General features: G+C 46.6%; 4 protein-coding genes across 9 annotated transcripts; 2 read left to right on the top strand and 2 right to left on the bottom strand.

Annotated features, from left to right (window-relative positions):
* Positions 1-176: 176 nt before the first annotated feature.
* On the top strand, positions 177-5,447 carry LOC6555351 (pre-mRNA-processing factor 39). Of its 3 annotated transcripts, none has more exons than XM_001981395.3 (8): positions 177-277; positions 500-591; positions 814-1,660; positions 1,727-1,923; positions 1,986-2,111; positions 3,263-3,537; positions 3,596-4,897; positions 4,957-5,447. In XM_001981395.3, the coding sequence occupies exons 1-8, from the start codon at positions 238-240 to the stop codon at positions 5,258-5,260; spliced, it is 3,183 nt and encodes a 1,060-aa protein (XP_001981431.2). In that variant the 5' UTR covers positions 177-237; the 3' UTR covers positions 5,261-5,447. The 3 variants fall into 3 exon arrangements, with proteins under 3 accessions (XP_001981431.2, XP_026831601.1, XP_026831602.1); XM_026975800.1 differs by lacking the exon at positions 4,957-5,447 and having other exon boundaries at positions 3,596-4,192; positions 4,252-4,471; XM_026975801.1 differs by lacking the exon at positions 4,957-5,447 and having other exon boundaries at positions 3,596-3,825; positions 3,899-4,039.
* Positions 5,427-7,973, bottom strand: LOC6555103 (DDB1- and CUL4-associated factor 10 homolog). The gene is made up of 3 exons (XM_001981394.3): positions 7,273-7,973; positions 6,852-7,221; positions 5,427-6,768 (listed from the first exon to the last, which is right to left on the bottom strand). Exons 1-3 carry the CDS (start codon positions 7,563-7,565, stop codon positions 5,563-5,565), a joined length of 1,869 nt encoding a protein of 622 aa, XP_001981430.1. The 5' UTR covers positions 7,566-7,973; the 3' UTR covers positions 5,427-5,562.
* Positions 7,974-8,362: 389 nt separating this feature from the next.
* LOC6555102 (PHD finger protein rhinoceros) lies at positions 8,363-12,877 on the top strand. The gene is made up of 4 exons (XM_026975796.1): positions 8,363-8,683; positions 8,743-8,889; positions 8,952-9,163; positions 9,226-12,877. Exons 1-4 carry the CDS (start codon positions 8,504-8,506, stop codon positions 12,455-12,457), a joined length of 3,771 nt encoding a protein of 1,256 aa, XP_026831597.1. The 5' UTR covers positions 8,363-8,503; the 3' UTR covers positions 12,458-12,877.
* LOC6555101 (neural Wiskott-Aldrich syndrome protein) lies at positions 12,774-20,255 on the bottom strand. Of its 4 annotated transcripts, none has more exons than XM_026975797.1 (7): positions 19,437-20,255; positions 18,780-18,955; positions 15,198-15,425; positions 14,493-15,125; positions 14,257-14,421; positions 14,012-14,200; positions 12,774-13,954 (listed from the first exon to the last, which is right to left on the bottom strand). In XM_026975797.1, the coding sequence occupies exons 2-7, from the start codon at positions 18,894-18,896 to the stop codon at positions 13,703-13,705; spliced, it is 1,584 nt and encodes a 527-aa protein (XP_026831598.1). In that variant the 5' UTR covers positions 18,897-18,955; positions 19,437-20,255; the 3' UTR covers positions 12,774-13,702. The 4 variants fall into 4 exon arrangements, with proteins under 4 accessions (XP_026831598.1, XP_015009204.1, XP_026831599.1 ...); XM_015153718.2 differs by having other exon boundaries at positions 20,007-20,255; XM_026975798.1 differs by lacking the exon at positions 19,437-20,255 and adding an exon at positions 19,225-19,362.
* Between the last annotated feature and the right edge of the window lie 271 nt (positions 20,256-20,526).

Raw genomic sequence — 20,526 nt, 5'->3', positions numbered from 1 at the left:
TAGTTCGGCGAACTTGATAAACATTGAACACCTTTGGCTACTTTTGTTGTTAAATTACATTTTATATTTTACATACATTGTAAATATTTTATTTTTATTTCAATGTTTAAAAATGGAAACTAGCAAAATTCGAAAAGGGTCTGACAAATAATCAATATATAGCTATCTGTCGTGGTCAAACAAAGAGCTATCGATATTGGCGGGATATGTATATCGACACCACTTTGTAATATTAATATGGCGTCAGAAGGCGAAAACGTTGTGATGGAAAGTCCAGGTAAAGAGTTCAAAAAATTACAAATATCCGGAACCCAGAGCCCGGAGATTAATTATTGAGTTCTGACTAGTCCCGTCCGGAAGGCGACATTGTCAGTTATTTTGAACAGGCCAGAAACGCATTTCGAAAAAAGCGATCACGAGGCGGCGAACCCATAATACCGCGCGTACAGTTTATGTAAACCGCATGGATTAACCAAGACAGTTAATTGACGTTTTTCAGGTCGCCGCACACGTTCTGGTCGGAAAGCCGCATCTCCGGCTGCAACGCTACCAACGAGAAGCACCCGTCGCACATCCAAGCGGAACGTACAGGTCAGTTCATCCCACGTATGTAGTTGCCGCCTTATCCAGATCATTAGCCCATGATGTAAACGATTGCAATTTCCAGTGCGGATGTGGCGTTGTTCCATTCGCACATGATTCTTCTCCCCGGAGGAGTTAGTGATTACCTGCAAGGGCCAACTGAAGGCACAGCATCCAATAATGCACTGAGAAATGCCAGTATCCTTCATTAACAACCTTTAATCCTTTCAGCTAAGTGACCACGAAGAGGAGGCCGAAGATCAAGTGGCCATGGTTCAGGACGAGGAGGAGCCCTTTGCAGGGACGACCACCGAGGAGGCACCTGCTTTAGAGTCCCAGTTCGAGGAGACACAGCACCAGATAGAGGATGACGTGGAAATGCTAATGCCAGCCGAGACTGCAGGTGTCGATGAAAAGAGCTCTTCCTTTCCATTTGGCACGGTGGCGGAGCAGCATTCAGAGACTAGTGATGATATTAAGGAGACACGCGGACAGGCTGGCGTGGACACCCTACTGGCTTCTATGGCCGGCGATAATGCCAACAGCTTGCCCTCCGTGGGTGGAAATGATGAGAGTGACAATGCCAAGAAGGCGGACTTTGAGTACAATGTAGAGGCCCTGCAGCCGCAAGCAGAGAAACTGAATTCCTCTGAGGACTCCAGCTCACAACATGCTATTGCCGAGGATCTGGCCGATGCGGACACCAGCAATGCCACCATTGTCAACACAGAGATAGTCTCTGAGGATGAACTACCTCTGCCCAGCAAGCCAGAAATAAACGATGCCGAGGAAGTATCCGACGAAGAACTTCCAGCCCCGCAGCGGGCTGAGTTGCCAGCGGATGCTGAAGTAATCTCTGAGGACGAGCTGCCTACCCACAATAACAATAACACCGCCAGTGAGCCCAAGGCAGTGAAGCGCAAGGCGGAAGACGAAATCATTAAGAGCACCGAAGATAAGGAAGCAAGCAGTCTTGAAGCAAGCGCAAAAGATAAGTCCGCAGAGCAATATAATCCGGGCAGTCCAACATCTGAGAGCAACGATGCACAGCCCTCTGAGAAAAAATTCAAAGTGGAAGGTAATTATTAATCGTCTGGTGACTAATAAGTTGGTAGGGCTTGACTCACACTATTTTAACCCATAGAATCGGAACCCAAGGAGAAAAAGAAGGAAAAGGAACGCGATAAAGACAAAGATAAGGAGAAGGATAAGGACAAAGAGAAAGATAAGGAAAAGGAGCGTAAGAAGCTGCCGGACCTAGATAAGTACTGGAGAGCTGTCAAGGATGACTCCACCGACTTCACCGGCTGGACGTACTTGCTGCAATATGTGGACAGTGAGGTGGCTCTTCGTCGAACGCCTATCTCGAACTTTAAATAAGCTTGTTTTTCCTTTTTCAACAGTCCGATGCGGAAGCGGCTCGCGAGGCCTACGATACATTCCTGTCCCACTATCCCTACTGTTACGGATATTGGCGCAAGTACGCCGACTACGAGAAACGCAAGGGCATCAAGGCGAACTGCTACAAGGTGAGTACCCCACTTACATTTGGTCGTGCAAATAAATATCTTTCGCAATTTTTTGTACTACGCTTACAATTACGATTACAATTGATATTCATATATTTGTTGTTAAATGCAATTTATTATGACCTAATAAAAATACTACATTCAATAAATGCTACATTTACCAAAATACACCAAATTGAGAAGACAAAACAAAACTTGCCATGAGACTAGTGTAGCATCCACTTAGGATCGTGTTTTCTCATAGGGCTCGTGTCTGCTAAATACTTTTTACGGGGAATGTATCTGAAAATGGTATGGCTTCGACATCGAATCATATCATCCTTTAGGTGGGAAAGGATTGGTGCTCGGGGCATTTTTTCAAGGGAGGATAAGAAACTAATGCGTATAAAAAAGCCTCAAAATTGATTTACGTTTATTTAAAGTAGCTTCTGTTTTGTAACCTTAGTTACACATAACTCTTGATTTTGAAACCGGACGTCGACCTTTTTTGCCATTCGTACTTCTTACACCTTAGCACTTTTTTTGTGATCTTTGCCCCTGATATATGATTCTTTATCTTCACGACACTAATTTGACGTTTAAGCATAAGTCACTCCTGTGTCGCACAACTCACGCTGTAATTCAGCATAGACTAGCTCAACTCTGTTGACCCCTTAAACCCCAGACCGATCTGAACCCGAAAGCGACTGGTTCGTCCACTCGAAGTACGATCCGTCTACTTTCTGATCTTCGTACGTTTGTATCACCAGTTACTCCTCTTCAGTTACGTTACCTCCATCCTTCTTCAACACGATATAAATAGTGAGATCGCATCTCGTGCAGTCGTAAGTACAAATGGCGTTTAAATGAAATTTTTAAGTCTCTTTGTGAATTTTTTTGTAAATTGAACACTTGAAGTGTGTGCCAAAAAAAAAAAAAGAAAACAACTACAACCTGTGTGTTATGTATTCCGTGTACTTGTAAAGTCGTTAAGTTAGCTTTTAAGACCGAACACCATTCACATCAAAACGATAGCCTTAAGTATCTGAGCATTTAACTCTTCAAAGCTTACTATAAACCACGAATATTTCTATATTTCTCTTCTGCGATCAATCAACAATAAATGAAAAAACCAAAACTTGTACCGAACATACGAAATGACCAAATCCTAGGTGTTTGAGCGTGGACTAGAGGCGATTCCGCTGTCAGTGGATCTGTGGATCCACTACCTGATGCACGTTAAGTCCCATCATGGAGAGGATGAGCAATTTATTCGCTCCCAGTACGAAAGGGCAGTGAAGGCATGCGGCCTGGAGTTCCGCTCGGACAAACTCTGGGACGCCTACATTCGCTGGGAAAACGAGTCAAAGCGGTACCATCGTGTGGTCCAGATCTACGATAGACTTTTGGCCATACCCACACAGGGCTATAATGGCCATTTCGACAAGTGAGTTAAACTCAAATTTACTTTATGAAAGATGTGAATAATTGGGTATACTTTTCAGTTTCCAAGATTTGATCAATCAGCATGCTATAACTAGTACACTTGCAAACGAGGAGCTGGTCCGTCTGCGCAAAGACTTCCACGAGCGTCACCAGAGCAAGTCCTCCAAGTCCTCGTCCAAGCATCGACGGGACAGTAGTAGCAGCTCCAAGGACAAGGACTCAAAAGAGCGAGGCGAACGGGAGAAGGACAAAGACAAGGAGAAGCGAGAATCTGGCGGAGGCGGTGCTGGTAAGTCGCCAAAAGATACTAGTGAAACTCAAGTCGATGAATCAGATAGTACTACCGATCTGACCACTGAAAGCGAGTCATCGCCTGCAGCTTCAAAACCGGCGCTGCAGATCGATTTCAGTGATCTTAGCACGTTGAATGACGAAGAGGTGGCCAGCATTAGGGACAGGGCGATCTCGGCGCGGCGCAAAGTCCACAAGCTGACCGTGAGCGCAGTGACAGCCCGCTGGTCCTTCGAGGAAGGCATCAAGCGGCCTTACTTCCATGTGAAGCCCCTAGAGAGGGCACAGCTCAAGAATTGGAAGGACTACCTGGACTTCGAGATCGAAAAGGGTGATCGCGAGCGCGTCCTGGTTTTGTTCGAAAGGTGCCTAATCGCCTGTGCATTGTATGACGAGTTCTGGCTGAAGATGCTTCGTTATCTAGAGTCTTTGGAGGATCAGAGCGGAGTTGTGGACCTGGTACGCGATGTTTACCGCCGTGCCTGCCGCATCCATCATCCGGACAAACCCAGTCTGCACCTGATGTGGGCCGCCTTCGAGGAATGCCAGATGAACTTTGACGCCGCCGCCGAAATTTTGCAGCGCATCGAGCAGCGTTGCCCCAATCTTCTGCAGCTTTCCTACCGCCGCATCAACGTGGAGAGACGTCGAGGAGCGCTGGACAAGTGTCGCGAACTGTACAAGCACTATATAGAGAGTACAAAGAACAAGGGCATTGCCGGCAGTCTGGCCATCAAGTACGCCCGTTTCCTCAATAAAATCTGTCATGATCTCGACGCGGGCTTGGCCGCCCTGCAACAGGCGCTGGAACGTGATCCGGCCAACACTCGTGTGGCTCTGCAAATGATCGATTTGTGCCTTCAGCGCTCAAAAGTTGATGAGCAGGAGGTAATCCAAATTATGGATAAGTTCATGGGACGCGCGGACATTGAAACCGATCAGAAGGTATTGTTTGCCCAGCGCAAAGTGGAGTTCCTTGAGGATTTCGGCAGCACGGCCAGGGGTCTACAAGATGCACAGCGCGCTCTACAGCAGGCACTCAGTAAAGCTAACGAAGCGCAAAAGAAGAGGTAAGAAATCCATGAAGTCGTTATCCCTCCTCATTCCTTAATCATGCTTATTTCAACAGTGATGGCAGTCCTAGTCGCAAAAACTCATCAAGCAGCAAAGAAGGTCCTGTCCCCTCAGGATCCTCGACGACAGCTTACAACAATGGTGGCCCGGCCGCGGCAGTCGCTGGCTACAATTATGGAGCAGCGAATCCATACTACGGCCAGCAGAATGCCGCTGCAGCCTATCCCCCGCAGGCACCACAACAGACGTCCTATGACTCTTACTACAATCAATGGGGATATGGTTCCGGTGGGGCCAGCGCCAGCAGTGGTGGCGGCTACAACTATAGCCAGTGGAGCGGCTATGGCAACTACTATTGAGCTCGCTGCCTAGATCTAACCCACTCCACCTTTAGCTCTAAGACGCCACAGCTTGTTTAGTTTTGCCTTGCTGCTCTGTTAAGTTATAGACATTTAATTGTAATTTTTTAACAACTCTTATTTGAGCCCACAAAATAGCCCCACCATTGAGTAAAATAAATAATACCTGCTTTATCGGTCCACCATATTTCGAGTGCCTTGTATTTCGCCAAAATATGCTTGAAATAAGTCGAATTACGCCTAAATGGAAAATAAAATATACAGTTTGACAGTGAGCGCTCTTCGCGCGGCTCAACTGAAGTCTACAGATTGGGTCGATACCAGGTCACCTCGCCACCGTTGCATCCGGTTACAAGGAGCGGTTCCCTGGGGCTAAACTTGGCGCACAGAACGACGTCCTGGTGCTCGGTGATCCCGGCTAGCTCAACAAGCTTTCGCGGTTTGCTCTTCACCTCCTCAAACGCCTGACATCTCGGATAGTCGCAGCAGTCATCACTGTAGCCTAGGAGTCTCACTCCATTGCCGTACGGCGAGCAGACTACCCGACCGTCCGCTGAAAATCCCGGTTCCTTGATAAAGCCCGGCTTGGTGTTGGTCTCGGCGGCGTAGTAAAGCAGTTTCTTGGCATTCACCAGTATTGAATGACCGTTCTCCTTGAACGTTGGCGTTGTCACATGACTATTGAAAGGTCGCAGACGCAGCCTATGGCCGATCTCTAAACGGACCGTGGTGTCGCTGATGTTGCTGGAGCTGGAACTGCTGCTGGAACTACTGTTACTGGAGCTACTGCTGCTGGTCTGGTTGCTCTCTGTGGGCGGCGGGGTAGACAGGGGGCGAGGACTGCTGCTGTTGCCCATCAGACGATTTGCCCCCGATTGTCGAAGCGGAAGCACTCCGCTGCTGATGGCGTACACAAAGTTATAGCCGCTGACATGGTTATTGGAGATGCGTGCACGGTTTTGTCGGATGGCCCGCTCCTGGACTGTGACCTCCGCCGCCCAGATGTCCGGTATGAAGGAATCCGAACGAGTCAGGACTGATGCGTTGACAGAGGCCCCACGGCCTGTTCCAGCGTTATCCAACTGGAACACCTGTACAGTGCTGACGCGCATTGGTCTACGTGGCTGTCTGGGAAGCAGCCCATCGGTATCCTGGTCTTGGGCGGGTTCATTCAACGTGCTGCGGCTGGCCAGTGTGGTGGACACTCGCTTTCTCTTGGGCTGTGGCTCCACCTCGTCCTGCTCATCCTCGCTGCGCACCGGCTCCTCGTTGATGTCGTGGATGCAGGTCCACTCGCTCTGCTCGTCGCAGCTGACGTTCCTCGTCAGCATGCAGCAACAATGCGGGTGAATTTGCAAGGCCATGATCATCTCGGCGTCGTTGTTCTCTGGAAAGTCGGTGACCAGCTCCACGCGGTTTTTCTTCTGTCGCTTGGAGAACACATGGTCGTACTTTGCGGCCTGTGGGATGTACTGTTCGCCCAACTGCATCAGTCGGTAGATACCGGGCTGGAAAATCGAACGCGCTTATTAGTTAAGGATCTACATATATAACCATACGATTTCTCCAGTCGAAACCTAAAATTTCTCACCCTAAATCCGCACAGATCTTTGTGCAGCGTTGTTAGGTCGAGATGGTGGATAATCATAATGTATCCACCGCTTGTGCAGAGAACCAGCTTATCGCCCGTGGGCGAAATCCTGCAGCGCATCAATCCACTGGCATGAAATACGCGCTGCGAAATTAGACCCTGTTCCGTCTGCGAATTGATGTCCCAAGTGAAGATGCTGCCATCGAAGCCCGAGCTGACGAGCAGCTTGTCCTTGGAGGAGTACTCGATGTTCTTCACCCAGTTGGAGTGGCCATGGAGGACGCGCAACTTCTGCTTCATGTTCCGCAGATCCCACAGGGCCACCGTAAAGTCGTCGGAGCCGGTGGCGAAGAGGCGCTCGTCAAAGAATCTGGAGCGAGGATTAACAACGGACCTCCTCGAATGAAACTGCTACACTTACTTGATGCAGTTGACACTATCTGTGTGGGCGTCCGGTACCTTGAAGATCTCCTTCTGTGTGATGGCGTCGAAGACTAGGACGCACTTCCTCTCCGTGGCGGCCACGACAACGTTCCCATCGGCATTGAACTCCAGGTTGAAGATGGCCCCTGTGCGCCCCGCCTCCGTGGGCTTGCAGTTGGCGTGGTAGCTATTGAACATGTTCATCGAGCTGTATATCCGCCGCATCAGGGAGTTGTCGTCGCTCCGGTGGATGTGGAAGCCACTTTCGCGGCGGCTCAAGTACCGCTCCATTGTGTGAATTGTGGGATCTTTCGATCGGATCGGAAAACCTGGAGAAATATGTTTTGGTGTGCCTGCTCGCGATTCTTCAGGAACCGCGATTCAATTTCCCCGTGGCCTTTCTTGTGTTTATTCTAAAACGAGGGCTGCAACGCCGTGTTGCTTGTAACCGATTTCTTTTTTACAACTGAACAATAAGGGATTAAGAAAGTTGAACAATGGTAGATTACACTATTTCCTAACGGCAGGGTAATCATCAGGCTTTGAATTACCCTTTATTTGACAGAATAATCTGTGGATGAATGCAATCGATTGTTTTAGCGCCCCTTAACTCGAAGTAGTTCTATTCCAAAGCACTTATTGGAGTTCAATATTTTCTGACATTATGATCATACAATTTTATATTGCAGCCCTGAAAAGTAATGTTTTTTATTTAAGGCAATTTATGATTTTGTATACCCTTAGTAGGCACCCTTAGTAGGTACCCTCAATAGGACATAGAAAACAAACCTATTTTTAATATTTTATTTTCATTTATTCATTGATTTCATATTCATTTATTTTCAATTATTTTCAGTGCAACGTATTTATTCTGCAATTATGTAGTATTTGTTATTAATGATAATTGTTGACAAGTTCCTAATCTACTAATCAACTATCCAATTATATGACATTATTATTTACTTGTCTTAAAAATCAGATATCGTTAAGACTGAAGTTATTATTTTAAAATTATTATTATTAAAAAATCAATTTTACCAATTTTGAGATAAGCAAATCATCGATTCTATCGATAGCACATCGATTTTTTACAACTTTTGTTAACCGCTTACCAACACTAAGCTTATTGGAATAAACAAAATGCGAGTTGAACTGGAGATAAAACCTTTAACCATGCTGAATTACCGTTGATAAAAGCCTTTTGAGATAACTTTTAAGATCCGTCCAAAATGGATCGGTTTGCTTTTAAGATCGACGCGGCCCTCAAGGCGAATCTCTGCAAGATCTGTCGGCTGTGCGGCATCGATAATCCAGGAAAAGTGCAAATACTTTTGCCAAATGAAGAAGTCACCATTGACCTGGACGAGCCCAGTATGTCCCAGAAGATCTACGAGTTGGTGGGCTTCACGGTGGGTAGTTTTTTTTTTTAAGAATTAGTCCTGACCAAGTAAACCAACGCCCTTTGCAGGTGTCCGTGGACGACAAAATGCCGCAGACAATGTGCAGCCAGTGCGTGGATAAAATCAATGATTTTTATGAGTTTCGGGAAATGTGCTATGCGACAAATAAACAGACTCGAAATCTTTTGGGATTAAAGCAAATAGAGCCCGCAAGAGTAAGAAATACATTACAAATACAACTACAATTAATGAATATGCTTACTAATGTCATATTTAGCTAATTGATCTTAAGCCCGTCGTTAAGGAGGAACGGCAAGTTTCTGGGGCAGTTGGAAAACGGGGAAGGAAACGCAAGGGCGATGAATCCTGGCCAAAAAATAACCTTAATGTCAAGCCACAGGTCAAAAAGGAGCCCTTGGTGTGGCACAAGAAGCAAAAACTGCAGCCTTCACAGATTACGTCCTTAGTGTCGAAAAGAGAGCCGCAGATGTAACTATAACATACTTTCATGTTGCTCCTTTTGGTAATCATTCCCTTTTTCATTACCCCAGTAAAGACGAACCCGCTGATCCGGAGAGCAGTCTTAAGGGACCACCGAAAAAGGGCGGTCGCAAGTCTATTTGTAGCGTTTGCGGCGAGAAGTTCCTTAGCAAGGAGCTGGCCGACGATCACAAAAGCCTGGTGCATGTGCCTTCGATACCGCGTTACATGTGTAATGCCTGCAACCAGACGCACCATAACCATAGCGACATACGCGCCCACCAGCTATGGCATAAGCTCTCCAAGACGCCGTACAAGTGTCCCGTGTGTGAGGCCAGCGTGGCCAATGCCTACGCCTTTACGCGCCATTTGCGCGAACACACACCGCCCACTCCCGTTCAACTGCTCGTTCTGGATCGGGAGTGTCCGCTGTGCAAGAAGACTTTCGTCACGAACTTCTTCTACAACACTCACCGCTGTGCCATCCGTAAACGCAAGTGCGGCGGTTGCAGTCGCGCCTTGAACACCGAAGCGGCCTATATGCGTCATGCTCCAACCTGCCCAAAGATTTACCTCAACCACTCGAAGCACATCATGCCCCAGGTGGTGACTAATGAGGCGCACATGCTCATCAAGAACGAAATCGAGGAGGAATTGTTGGGTCTTCCGCCGGCCACAGCTGTGCCTCCGGATTTCGTCATAGACGAGGGTATGCAACCGGTAGTGGTCCTGGAGCGCCTGTCATCGCCTCTACTAAGGGCTTCGTCTGGACCCAATCAACTGGGTGTCTCTAAAGGAAAAAATAGCGATAGAGTTTCTGCCAAGAATTATTTGAAACGAGTGGATCAGCTGCTAAAGAATACGATGAACACTCTGGTCAGCATCAAGCATGAGCCGGAGGTGCACATCAATGACACGGGGCCAGCTGCAGGTCAGGCCGAGAGTGACCCCGAGCCGGAACAGGATGAAGAACATCCAAGTTTTGGGGATGATTTCCAGGCAGCTAACGATGACAGCGAGGAGGAATGTCAACTGGAAACAGGATCCGATAAATTCTCTCCTAATGCCAGTGACAATATTCCCAGTGTATCGGTTAAACAGGAACCCGAGTATGAAGGCTATGAAAAGCAAGCGTGGGTGAAGCAGGAGCCCCTGAAGCTAAAGCTCAAAATAACGAAGAACCATGGGAAGCTGAACTCTTCGCTCATAGACGATATAGATGAAGCGGGACCGGCATTTGGCAGAAGCAGTAAAAAGAAAAAGAAACGAAAGCATAAGGAACGGGAGAAGGAAGCGCCGACCGAGATCGAAAACTGTCGAACAGAATCTCAAAATCAGCCCGCAATTAGAATCAAACAGGAACCCGTTGATTACGCTCCTGAGGCCACTGTCATGACCACTATTCCTATGACGCAGTTTGATAGCAGCTTAAACGAAAACGAACGAAGCGAGGATGTCGATGAGGCCATGGCCCAGAATCAGGAAGATATTAAGCCAAATCGCATGGAGCTTGATCGTCTGATGCAGATCTCCCATGTGGCCAGTGGCGTGGATATGGCAGAAGAAGCAATGTCTTTGGAGAGAGCTGAAGAAGCCTGTCCCAAAGAGCCCCAGACAAGGGATGGGCTTCAAAATCCGACCGAAAAGGTGTCATCTGTAAAGTCCACAGCGCGCAAAAGTACGGGTGGTGCGGAACGCAAGACGTATAGCCCACCGAGAACGACCACTGTGCCGCAGATTGTAGCCGTTGTGAGCGGCGAGTCGGCGTTTAACATGATATCCATAAAGCCGGAACCGCGAAATCGCGGATATGGAGACGAGGAACCAGATGAACAACGGGAAACCACAGAAGAGATTAATCATAATGACAAGATGGAAGAGGAGGATGCCTACATAGGCAGTTTAGATCTATGTAACGTATCAGTGAAACAGGAAAGAGAATTGGACATATGCGAGATAGACGCCTTGCACAGTAACGGATTGGAGAAGAGTGATGAGGACGATGACGATGGAAATGATGACAGTGCATCATCAGCCGATGAAGCAGAGGAAGCCATGGAACAGGACGAGGAAGAGCGCATCTATCGTGAAATTGAGCTGCCACCATTAGAACTTCAAAACGAGTCGGATATGCCATCAACTAGGAAAGATGCGGAATCCGAAAGAATGGATACAGAGGTATCCACTGCGTTGCCTGCCGGAGAAACTCATCCGCAAACTTCTGACGTACTAGGTGTGGAAAAAGCTTCTGCTTTTAGTTTGGTCATAACCAACATATGCAGTCAGGCTGTACCGCAACCATCTGCAACATGCTCGAATGAAACAGAATGTTCGATAGGGCCAAGCTTAAGCCCTGCAGATGAACGGCATTTCCACACATTGGAAAGTGTCCAGCCTTCTAAAAACGACATCCAAACTTCTCAACAACTTACCATCCCACAATCCCAGTCAGATTCTAGCATGGTCTCTCAACCTGCAGCTGCGCCCGAAACCCAATCAGACGTTAAAGATGATACTAAAGATCTCCCTCCCGCAGCTAGACAGATCCAATCCTGTAACACAGGAGACGGATCGCACTCTTTTGCAGCTATGGAAACTGTTCTTGAAATCCCGACAATCACCGCAATTCGACCTCTCGAAAATTTGTCGATTCAAGTCCATGCGGAAAGTGAAGATCATTCAATAGGAAACGGGGCCTCGTATCTGGAATCAAGTGCTCAGGTCGGTAGTCAATCCGCCGGAACAGAAAATACCTCTGTGGCCCTAGATGAGAACGAATCCCTCCCAAATGGAAGCTCGGTTCCGCCTATAGCTAAAACCCTTTCCCCCGCACCAGTTAATTCACCCCCGCACAATGATCAATCAGAATCTCTGGAGAAACCAGACACGGCAGCAGGGAGTGCAGATTCTTTAACAATAGAGCCACTCGATGCTCCCAAGGACACTGAAACGCTGGCTTTGCCACCTTGTGAGACAGCTAACATAGATAGTAACTACGCGTGCGACGAAGAGCAGCAAAATGTGCTGAATCATGAGCTCTCGGAACAACAACTGGCTGCACTGGAAGACAGACAGCTACTAGTTCATGATGAACAGCCGTCTTGGCTGGAGGTAATACCACCGGCCAGGCCGATCGAGGAGACTGAAAACCGCATTAACGAGCAGCAGCAGGATATGGAGCAGGGGGAGGAACGGCCGCCTCGTTTCCAGGCAAACGACGATTCCAATATCAACGAAATCGCCGAGAACAATAACAACGCCAACATTGAGCGCGAATTGCAAGACGATGCGCTCGGGGCTTAGGAAAACGTAAATCCATAGACTTCGGTTAGCTGACTGGCCATACCCAATATACAATAGCATGCTTCACTAATTCTGTTAAAATTTGTATATATGTAGGGAATGATGAATCGTGCTTTTGTAGTTGGATAAAATCGAAGCTACCATGAGTTGCGAATAAACTTTATACGGATAGCATTAGTTTTAAGTTAGATATACACAATTTTATTACATAAATTAATGGCTTATATGTTAGCATATGTAAGTATTATGTATTTAAATACATACATCGCACAAAACTTTAGACATGCGTACACATTAATCCAAAATCTGATCCACATAAATTGCTCGCTCTGACAAGCTTATTGGGTTTATTAGTTTCAAAAATGTCATGAAAACATACATATACGTAATCTTGATTTAAATACAAACACACAGAAGAAAAATGACTACAAGTTTGCATTAAATGCGCTCAAACTAAAAGAAAATACTTATGCGTTACTAGGTCATAAATCAAGTGGGTGTAACTGGATGTAATAGACAGCTTTAGCGGACCCATTGGTGCCCGAGGAAGCCTTGTGGTCAACATAATTTGAATACATGCCTATTGGACTTAGCCACACTTACATTACATTTGTTAATAATTATTTCAACAAGTAGTGAATTATTACTGAGCAAACTTGTAAATTTAGTTTATGGTTAATTGCGGGCAAATCTATTAGTTTAAATATTGTATTTGAATAATTCTCAGCTGTGGCTTTATTAATAGCAGTCACAGATTACTTTTCGTTTGATCCTTTCCTTTTGTTTGTAGATTTATAAAATATATTCACTATAATAAATTTCTATCGCTCAGTTTACAGTTTTTCAGTTCGCTTCAAGGTGAATCTCTAATTTTTCACAAACTCCTTTTACATTTTGGTGTTGTCAAGTTTTTGGCACAGTAGTCTGAACGGGGTTTGCAAATTTCACCCACATATGTGTATTTTTCGTATTTAATTGAGCAGCTTTATGGATATGCAAATGTGATTTGGAACAAACGAAAACGGGCAAATGCTGATAAAATTTCTCAATTTGTGGTTATCCTTTAGTACATTTTGTTTTTGTTAAACTCGTACAATTAAATTAAAGAGGTATGAAAATTCACTAACAGTATTTACAGGGATTTATCTAACGATAAACCAAAATGCCAAAGCACAAATTAAGTTATTGCTTATATTTGGAATAGTGTCTGCCTGCCCCTATCGCGTCGTGTCATCAGTAGTTCCCTTAGTCCCACTCCCCTTCGTTGTCCGAGGACTCGGTTTCGTCCTCGTCCGAGTGGATCGCGTTTCCACGCGCCTCCAGCGCACGACGCAGTGCATCGGCCAAGGCGTCTGTACCTGCTCCGCTGTCGCTGATCCGCTGACTGCCCAGCTCCCGTTCCTTGGCCGGCTTTAGAACCGTGCCCTGACGGATATCCTTCATTAAATCGCTGCGAGAATCGCCACTTCCAGTGCTGAGAGCAGCCGTATCCACTTTCTGTTTGGATTAAGTAAACTAAATGAACAGAAACCTATTAAACTTTCGTTCACTCACCTTCAGCTGGGTTCCCTTGCGTATGGCGTCCATTAGTGCATTGCGTGGATCTGGGGCCGCCGGAGCTGCTGGCCGGGCTGCTTGAGTCGGTGCTTGCGTGGTCGTAATGACGGGAATCTCTCCCACTGGCATGGGCAGGGGTGGTGATGGCGGCACCGCTGCTGGTGGCGGCGGCGGTGGGGGTGGCGGCTGTAATAAAATTCCAATTATTGCTTGTCCATTTTAATCGGGCACAGATGACTTACCGCTACAACGGGCGCACTGACTGGTGGCGGTGGTGGAGCGGTGCTAATGGGTGGTGGTCTGTTGGGTGGTGGAGGAGCTCGTACGGCGCCCGGCACAGTGACGGGCACTGCGGGCGGTGGTTGTCTTGCCGGCGGCAGCGGAGGAGCAGTTCTTTGGTTGCCATTCTGAATTGAGAGATTAGATATGTGGTAAAACATGCAGCATATACATATAAAAGGGCTAAATAAAAACTTACAGAGGGATGTCGTGTTGGCACCGGTGGCGGCATGGGAGGCGTTGTTTCCGTGGGGGATTCCACACTGCATTGCTTCACCGAGGCCAGGACATTGTTGCTCTGTATGAAGTCGTAGATGAAAGCGCGGGTGTCCCGATCCTTTAGCTCCACTTCGGAGACACCTGCCCTGACGAAGAACTCGTTCAGCACCTCATCGTTCTCGTTGCCCGCCAGATCAAATCCCTTCTGCGCATCCCAGCCCACGTGGCTGATGTGCACAAAGTTTGTCGGCTGGCTGATGTCCGCCTTGGTCACCTTGCGCTTCTTGTCCTTCGCCTGGTTGCCGAGCCCAAAGCTGCTGGACAGGAAATTCTTTGACTGCGCTGGCGCTGGCGCAGGCGTCAGGGTCACCGAGTTGATCTTATTGTTTCTCAACTGAACACCGTCCGTGGCGGACATACCGCCTTGCAAGGGTGGTGGCCTTGCCGGCTCTCGTTGTACCTGAGGCAATGGAGCATTGGGCGCCTGCTGGCTTTTCTGCCGGTTGCGCTTCTCTTGTCGCTTGCGGTTACGCGTCTCTATGGTGGCGTCCACAATGCGAAAGAACGAGTCGCACTCCTCCTCGGAGACGAAGTTTAGTCCCACATGACCATCCTGAAAAGATTTACAAATCAATAATATAAGCTTAGATGCCCAAACGGAAGGAGGATCGAAAAGGTTACTTACACTGCCCTCGAAGGTGAGCAGGAAGGGTCTCGACTTGACCACCTCCATGCCATCGTAAATCTCGTGCTCCCAAATCAGTTCGTTCTTGATCAGGCAGTAGGCGCGCATGAAGTAGGACCGAATGGCGCTATCCTTGACAAAGCACACCACTCCAGTGTGCCGCTTCTTCCAGTGGGCATGGGCACTGCCCTCCGTCTTGTAGATCTGCACCACGGCGGTGTTCAGTGTCTGAAAGTGGAGCAAGCAAAGATTGCGTTACATAAAATTATGACCATCGATAGAAAGGTCCGGGGCGATTATCTAATATGGGCGAACAAAAGCCTTCCAACACCTTCAGTTTGCGCCTCATTTGAATGCAACTATCAATCCGACGACCACGAACTCAATGAACTGTCGCGCTCGAGCTGAAAAACTCATCTGACTTTCGGTTTCGCTAGTTTCTGGCCATCGAGTCGATGGCCCCCGAGTGAGTGTTGACTCTTTTGAATACCGATTAGCCTGGCCAGCTCTTGCAGCAACTGCAACTGCGAGTTGGATGGGCAATCCAGCAGCTTGGCATGAGGAGCACGTAGACCCGGTTGATGGAGGGCCTACGTCTAGTCGGTGGTTATTAGTATAGAGGAGAACTCTCCGCGGATAAGTGCGCATTTCTGTCTCATTGCAACGGAAACCCATAGTGTGCACAGACAAAAAGTAACTATCATCCACTGCTTTAAAATGGAAATTGTGTTGCCCTTTAAATAGATGGTATAGACAGTCCCTTCGAGCTAATGAAAATTGTTCTCTGTGTGCTTTCTGTGACGGAGGACATCGTTTATGACCCAGACAGGAAATGGTGGCGACAAACGAAGAAGTGCATCCTGCACTGCCACTGAATTGCCGCATCAGCATAGTTGCCAAAACCATTATGAGCATGAAGCTCTGCCGCCAGAAAAGTCAAGGCAAACGCTTATTTATTTATTGGAAACTTTGTGAGAATTTTCGCAGCAAGGACACAGGAATTACCAGCCTCTCTTAGGCCCTCTAAAAGTGAGTGTGCGACTTGTGGCCCTAACATTTGGCATTTGCCTGAGGCCAGAAAATGACCCTCAACCCGAATCGTGGCTAATTGATTCAACTTGCCGCCCCTGGGCGATGATCCAAAATGTTACGTGCTGGCAATTGAAACACTGCAGCCGAACAGCAATCCAGCATTATCAATTAATGGACACATTAGAGATGGATGGATGGTTGGTGGATGGGCAATGGGCAATGGCCATGCAGAAACGTTTGCAGCTGACCTTTGACTCAAATAAAAGAGAAAGAGGCATTGACGGCCAGTGGATTTTATGTAGCTTCGGATGGATGCTTTCCAGCCCACACAACACAGCACAGCACACAAGTTATATCGCTGGCAAGTGCGAAATTGTGAACACATTTGAATTTTTATTGATGCTTAGCTCTGCCTTTTTTTACTCGTCAACTTTGTGCGGACATAAGTAGCATTGTAAAAATGATGTCTTGCCTTCTACGTACAAGCTGCTGTTTCTTTTGAAAAGCATTAAAATCGATGGAAAACCAGCGACAGCAAAAAGTGGTCATTGCCACCGAGCGTTTGGCTTGCAGGAGCGGGGGAGAGGTGGGGTCTTAGCGGTACTAATCAACCCAAATGGGCCAAGCGGTAAAAATGCTCATACGCCCTGTGGTCACTTTATTATGTCACATTTTATATAGGAATTTATCCAGCTATCTATAGCTATTAATTTTATTCGCAATGTATTTAGCTAATATCATTGCTATTTAAAGATGTTTAAAAATACTAGAAGTGAGTCAGCTACTTCACTTGTTTATTGAAATTCTTTAGAAAGTAATCAAAGCTAGCTAATTATTCAGAGAGCAAACGCTGGGATTTAAAGCGCACAAAAGCCCAACATAAACATCAATTAGAAAGTTCGGCCTGTGCAGAAAAATGCGTCAAATAAGTGTATACAAATAAATGCGAGCAAGAGTTGCGACAAGCGACTGTCAAACCACAATAACAACATCGGGTTTGCTAAGCTGCAGCTTTGAGTGTTATCACACGATGAATGTGACACTATAACGCACAAAGGCAGGCAGCATTCGATACAGTGAAAACAAGATATGGTTTGCTGATTGATTGAATATTTTCCAGGGTGTAACAAAGGCTTGCTCTTGAAAACACCAGGTAATCCCTTTCTTTATCTCAGAGAGCAGGGCATATGAAAAGGTCTGGGATTAATGACATAATTTACAGATCCCTGAACGTTTTCATCGAGTTGCCTAATACTCGTAGCTTCAGTGAATCAAAAGCAGAGCCCATAATTATGAAAAATGGATTGGTTGTGCTTTTTTCTGCGTGAATGAAGAGCGGCCAACTACCTTAAACAGCCCCGTTGGTTGCATTACTTTGGCAGGGTTCAAATGCATTTGAAAATGTTTTGTCAATGGAAAGTTGCGAATTAGGAAAGCGTGAATTGCGAATCAAAATGAACGATTTTCCCATGTTGTGCACACCATAATTATCCGCATAACGGCCGCCGTTAAATGGTCACATTCCAAGTTTCCACTCCAATTTCAGGGCATTCTTATCGCATTTGGCATTGGCCGGTGATTCGCATCGCGCGGACGGATTGATAAGATAAGGTTCGACTGTATTTCCAAATACCCAAAGTCTTATCGCGACCCAATGGAGCCGAGCTAATGGTTTCTCTTTCATTTCGCACCAGAATCGGCATTGGCACTACAATACTATGAAATAAATAATAAACTAATCAAGAAGTGCAAACAACTGCGCTTGTGGGCTATCAATGCCGGCTCAAGCCGTTTGCTGATGGAGTCACTTAGAAATGCTAGGTAAATATTAGTAATGCCAACGAAGTCTCACAAATTGCTCTAGTAACACTAGCCAACACATTCGCAGTCTACTCTACTATTTATTCATCATATACTCATTGTGATTTCTGTCACACCTAATTTTGTAATTAACATTAAATACGAGAATAGTCTCCAATAAATTGTAATCTATGCATAGGCACTATAAAACAGCTGTGTATTAATGATTCATCTGTTATTCTTAAATTTATTGTTCGGCAATGCGAACATTAATCTAAATGGTTATCTGCAGTGACTCAAGTCGACTTTCCAGCTGAATAATGTGGTTTTCAAATAATCGCCATGCTAATAATGTGTATGATATGTTTTTTTATGAACTCCTATGAAAGTTTTATAGTTGACCAACTATTTTGAATTTGACCTGTATAGAACTCTAATGTTTAGCTTCCGTTCCCATCTTCAAATGGGCAAAGAGACCATTTGGCTATGTTGGGCAGTGCAAGTGAAATTTGGTAAATATGCCAGACAGCTGCCTACCGACCGATGATTTTTATGATATAGGGCTACTATGCTTCTGCAAAGCGTCGAGCGAAATTCGCACACGATGGGCGACACTTGAGCCGCAGGAAGTGCTTCATCAAGCTGTGGGATATGCTCGGCGAAAGCGGAGGAGGAGGAACAAAAACCATGTCATTGCCTAATTATTAATCACCCGGTCGGGGCATTATGCATCATCAGTACTCAACTCACCTGGCACTTCTTGCCCAGCAGCTTGAAGACGGCCTCATTCTCCTCCTGGGTGAGCAGCGTGCTGGCGGCATTGACCTTCGCCCGCGGACCGTCCTGCGACCTCATACCGCTGCTCATCTGGCCGGAGTCGTTTTATCTGGGTCTGGAGCTGGATCTGGGGATCTGGGCTGGTTTCCCTGCACGATACGGACACAACACGCATTTTATTGTGTGGCGAAAACAATACGCAAATGAACAAAAGCTAAATGTATTAATTTAATAACACAATACGCAGGGGACCCCGAGAAAATAAAAAGTTCATTACAATACAGGCACTCGGAGCTACAGTTAAACTTTGATATGCTAAACAAGAGTTTGGGATGGTTGGGTTGACGATATATGAGAAGTTTGAGTTCACAAGGTATTATATTAAATTAACGCCTTGGAATATAAAAAAGATATCTACACTGAATAGGTTGTTTAATTTTGGGCAGTGTACAGCTTGTAAAAACTTTGAGTTTGAGCAACGGAGGGCGGCGTGTGTTGCGAATAACCCGAATTGGGATCGAAGAATTATGGTTTTCGGACTGCTGAATCGATGGATAGTATTGTCTTTACGGTTTTGAAAACCTTTTGGCCCGAATTACGGCCAAGAGCGCGAGCGAGAGAGGCCGAGACCTGCGCTGGCTATGACGATGTAGCTGGTTATGGTGTCGGCGGGGCTGCGAGCGGATCGCCTGGTCTGAGTCACGGTGCCCGAGAGTCGGAACTGGGAATCAGTAACAGAAACAGTCAGCCAGCTGCGTTTGAATTTGGGCAAGAGGCAGCCCAGTGGCAAACTCTTCGAAAAGAGCCCTTATCTTTGGCGAAAAGCACTGATTAGGTGTGCGCATGTATCTATGTGTGATACATGCACAGTGGCCTGGGTTACTCAACATTTGGCCCTCGCCACTCGCCACTCCACCCCACTGTGCGCCACTCCGCAGCTCCAAGATTTGTGAGAACACCTGTCCGTCGTCGCGCCAGGTGGGGTGAAAATGCAAATGTAAATAGACAGACGCTGCTGCGGATTGGGAGTTTGTCCATGGCTTGGGTTGGGTTGGATGATGGACTCTCCCCAGCTCAAGGTCTCGGATTTCCCGTGAGGGCTGCTCTGCTGCTGGGGGGGTCGCCCATTGATTTTTTGCGTTTATTTTCGTGCACTGCTCTTCACTCTTTCGTTTTTTTCCCACACACAACACAACACACCACAAAATCTGTGTAGTCTCTGGCCTTGCGGACTCCGGGTTCCTTATCGTGAGGCTCTACTGTGCGCGCGTCCGCGTCATCGAGTGCATGGCGTTGAAAACGAGTGTTCCTCCGGGGTGATAAATCGCCTGTTCGCGGACGCACTGCTAGTTTGTTTATTCATTTATTTTTTTCAATTCAATTCATTTGCTCGCCAGTGTGACCAGCCGAACCAGGCGATAGACCGATAAGCGTATCTATTCGATAATTACCTAAAAAATGCAGCAAGGTCGGTCAAGGCCCTGTTCAGACCATGCTGGAGACCATTCACTTTTGCCCATCACTAGTTCTGCCTTAAAGTGTTTTCAAATTTATTTGTGCACTTTTAGTTTTTTATGCCATAATTTTGAACATATCTGCGCTTTGTATGCAACGGCAAAACCTATTGAGCAATACCACAAGGGAAGGTGGTCGAAGTGCCGTGGGAATAGCACATCTTTGCATTCACGTTAAGTTTTCCGTTAAATTCGAATAATAAATA

This window comes from Drosophila erecta, unplaced genomic scaffold, assembly GCF_003286155.1.
Source record: "Drosophila erecta strain 14021-0224.00,06,07 unplaced genomic scaffold, DereRS2 tig00000000-arrow-pilon, whole genome shotgun sequence".
NCBI lineage: Eukaryota > Metazoa > Arthropoda > Insecta > Diptera > Drosophilidae > Drosophila > Drosophila erecta.
The sequence above is the reverse complement of the archived record's forward strand: the minus strand, read 5'-3'. Positions and strand labels throughout refer to the sequence as shown.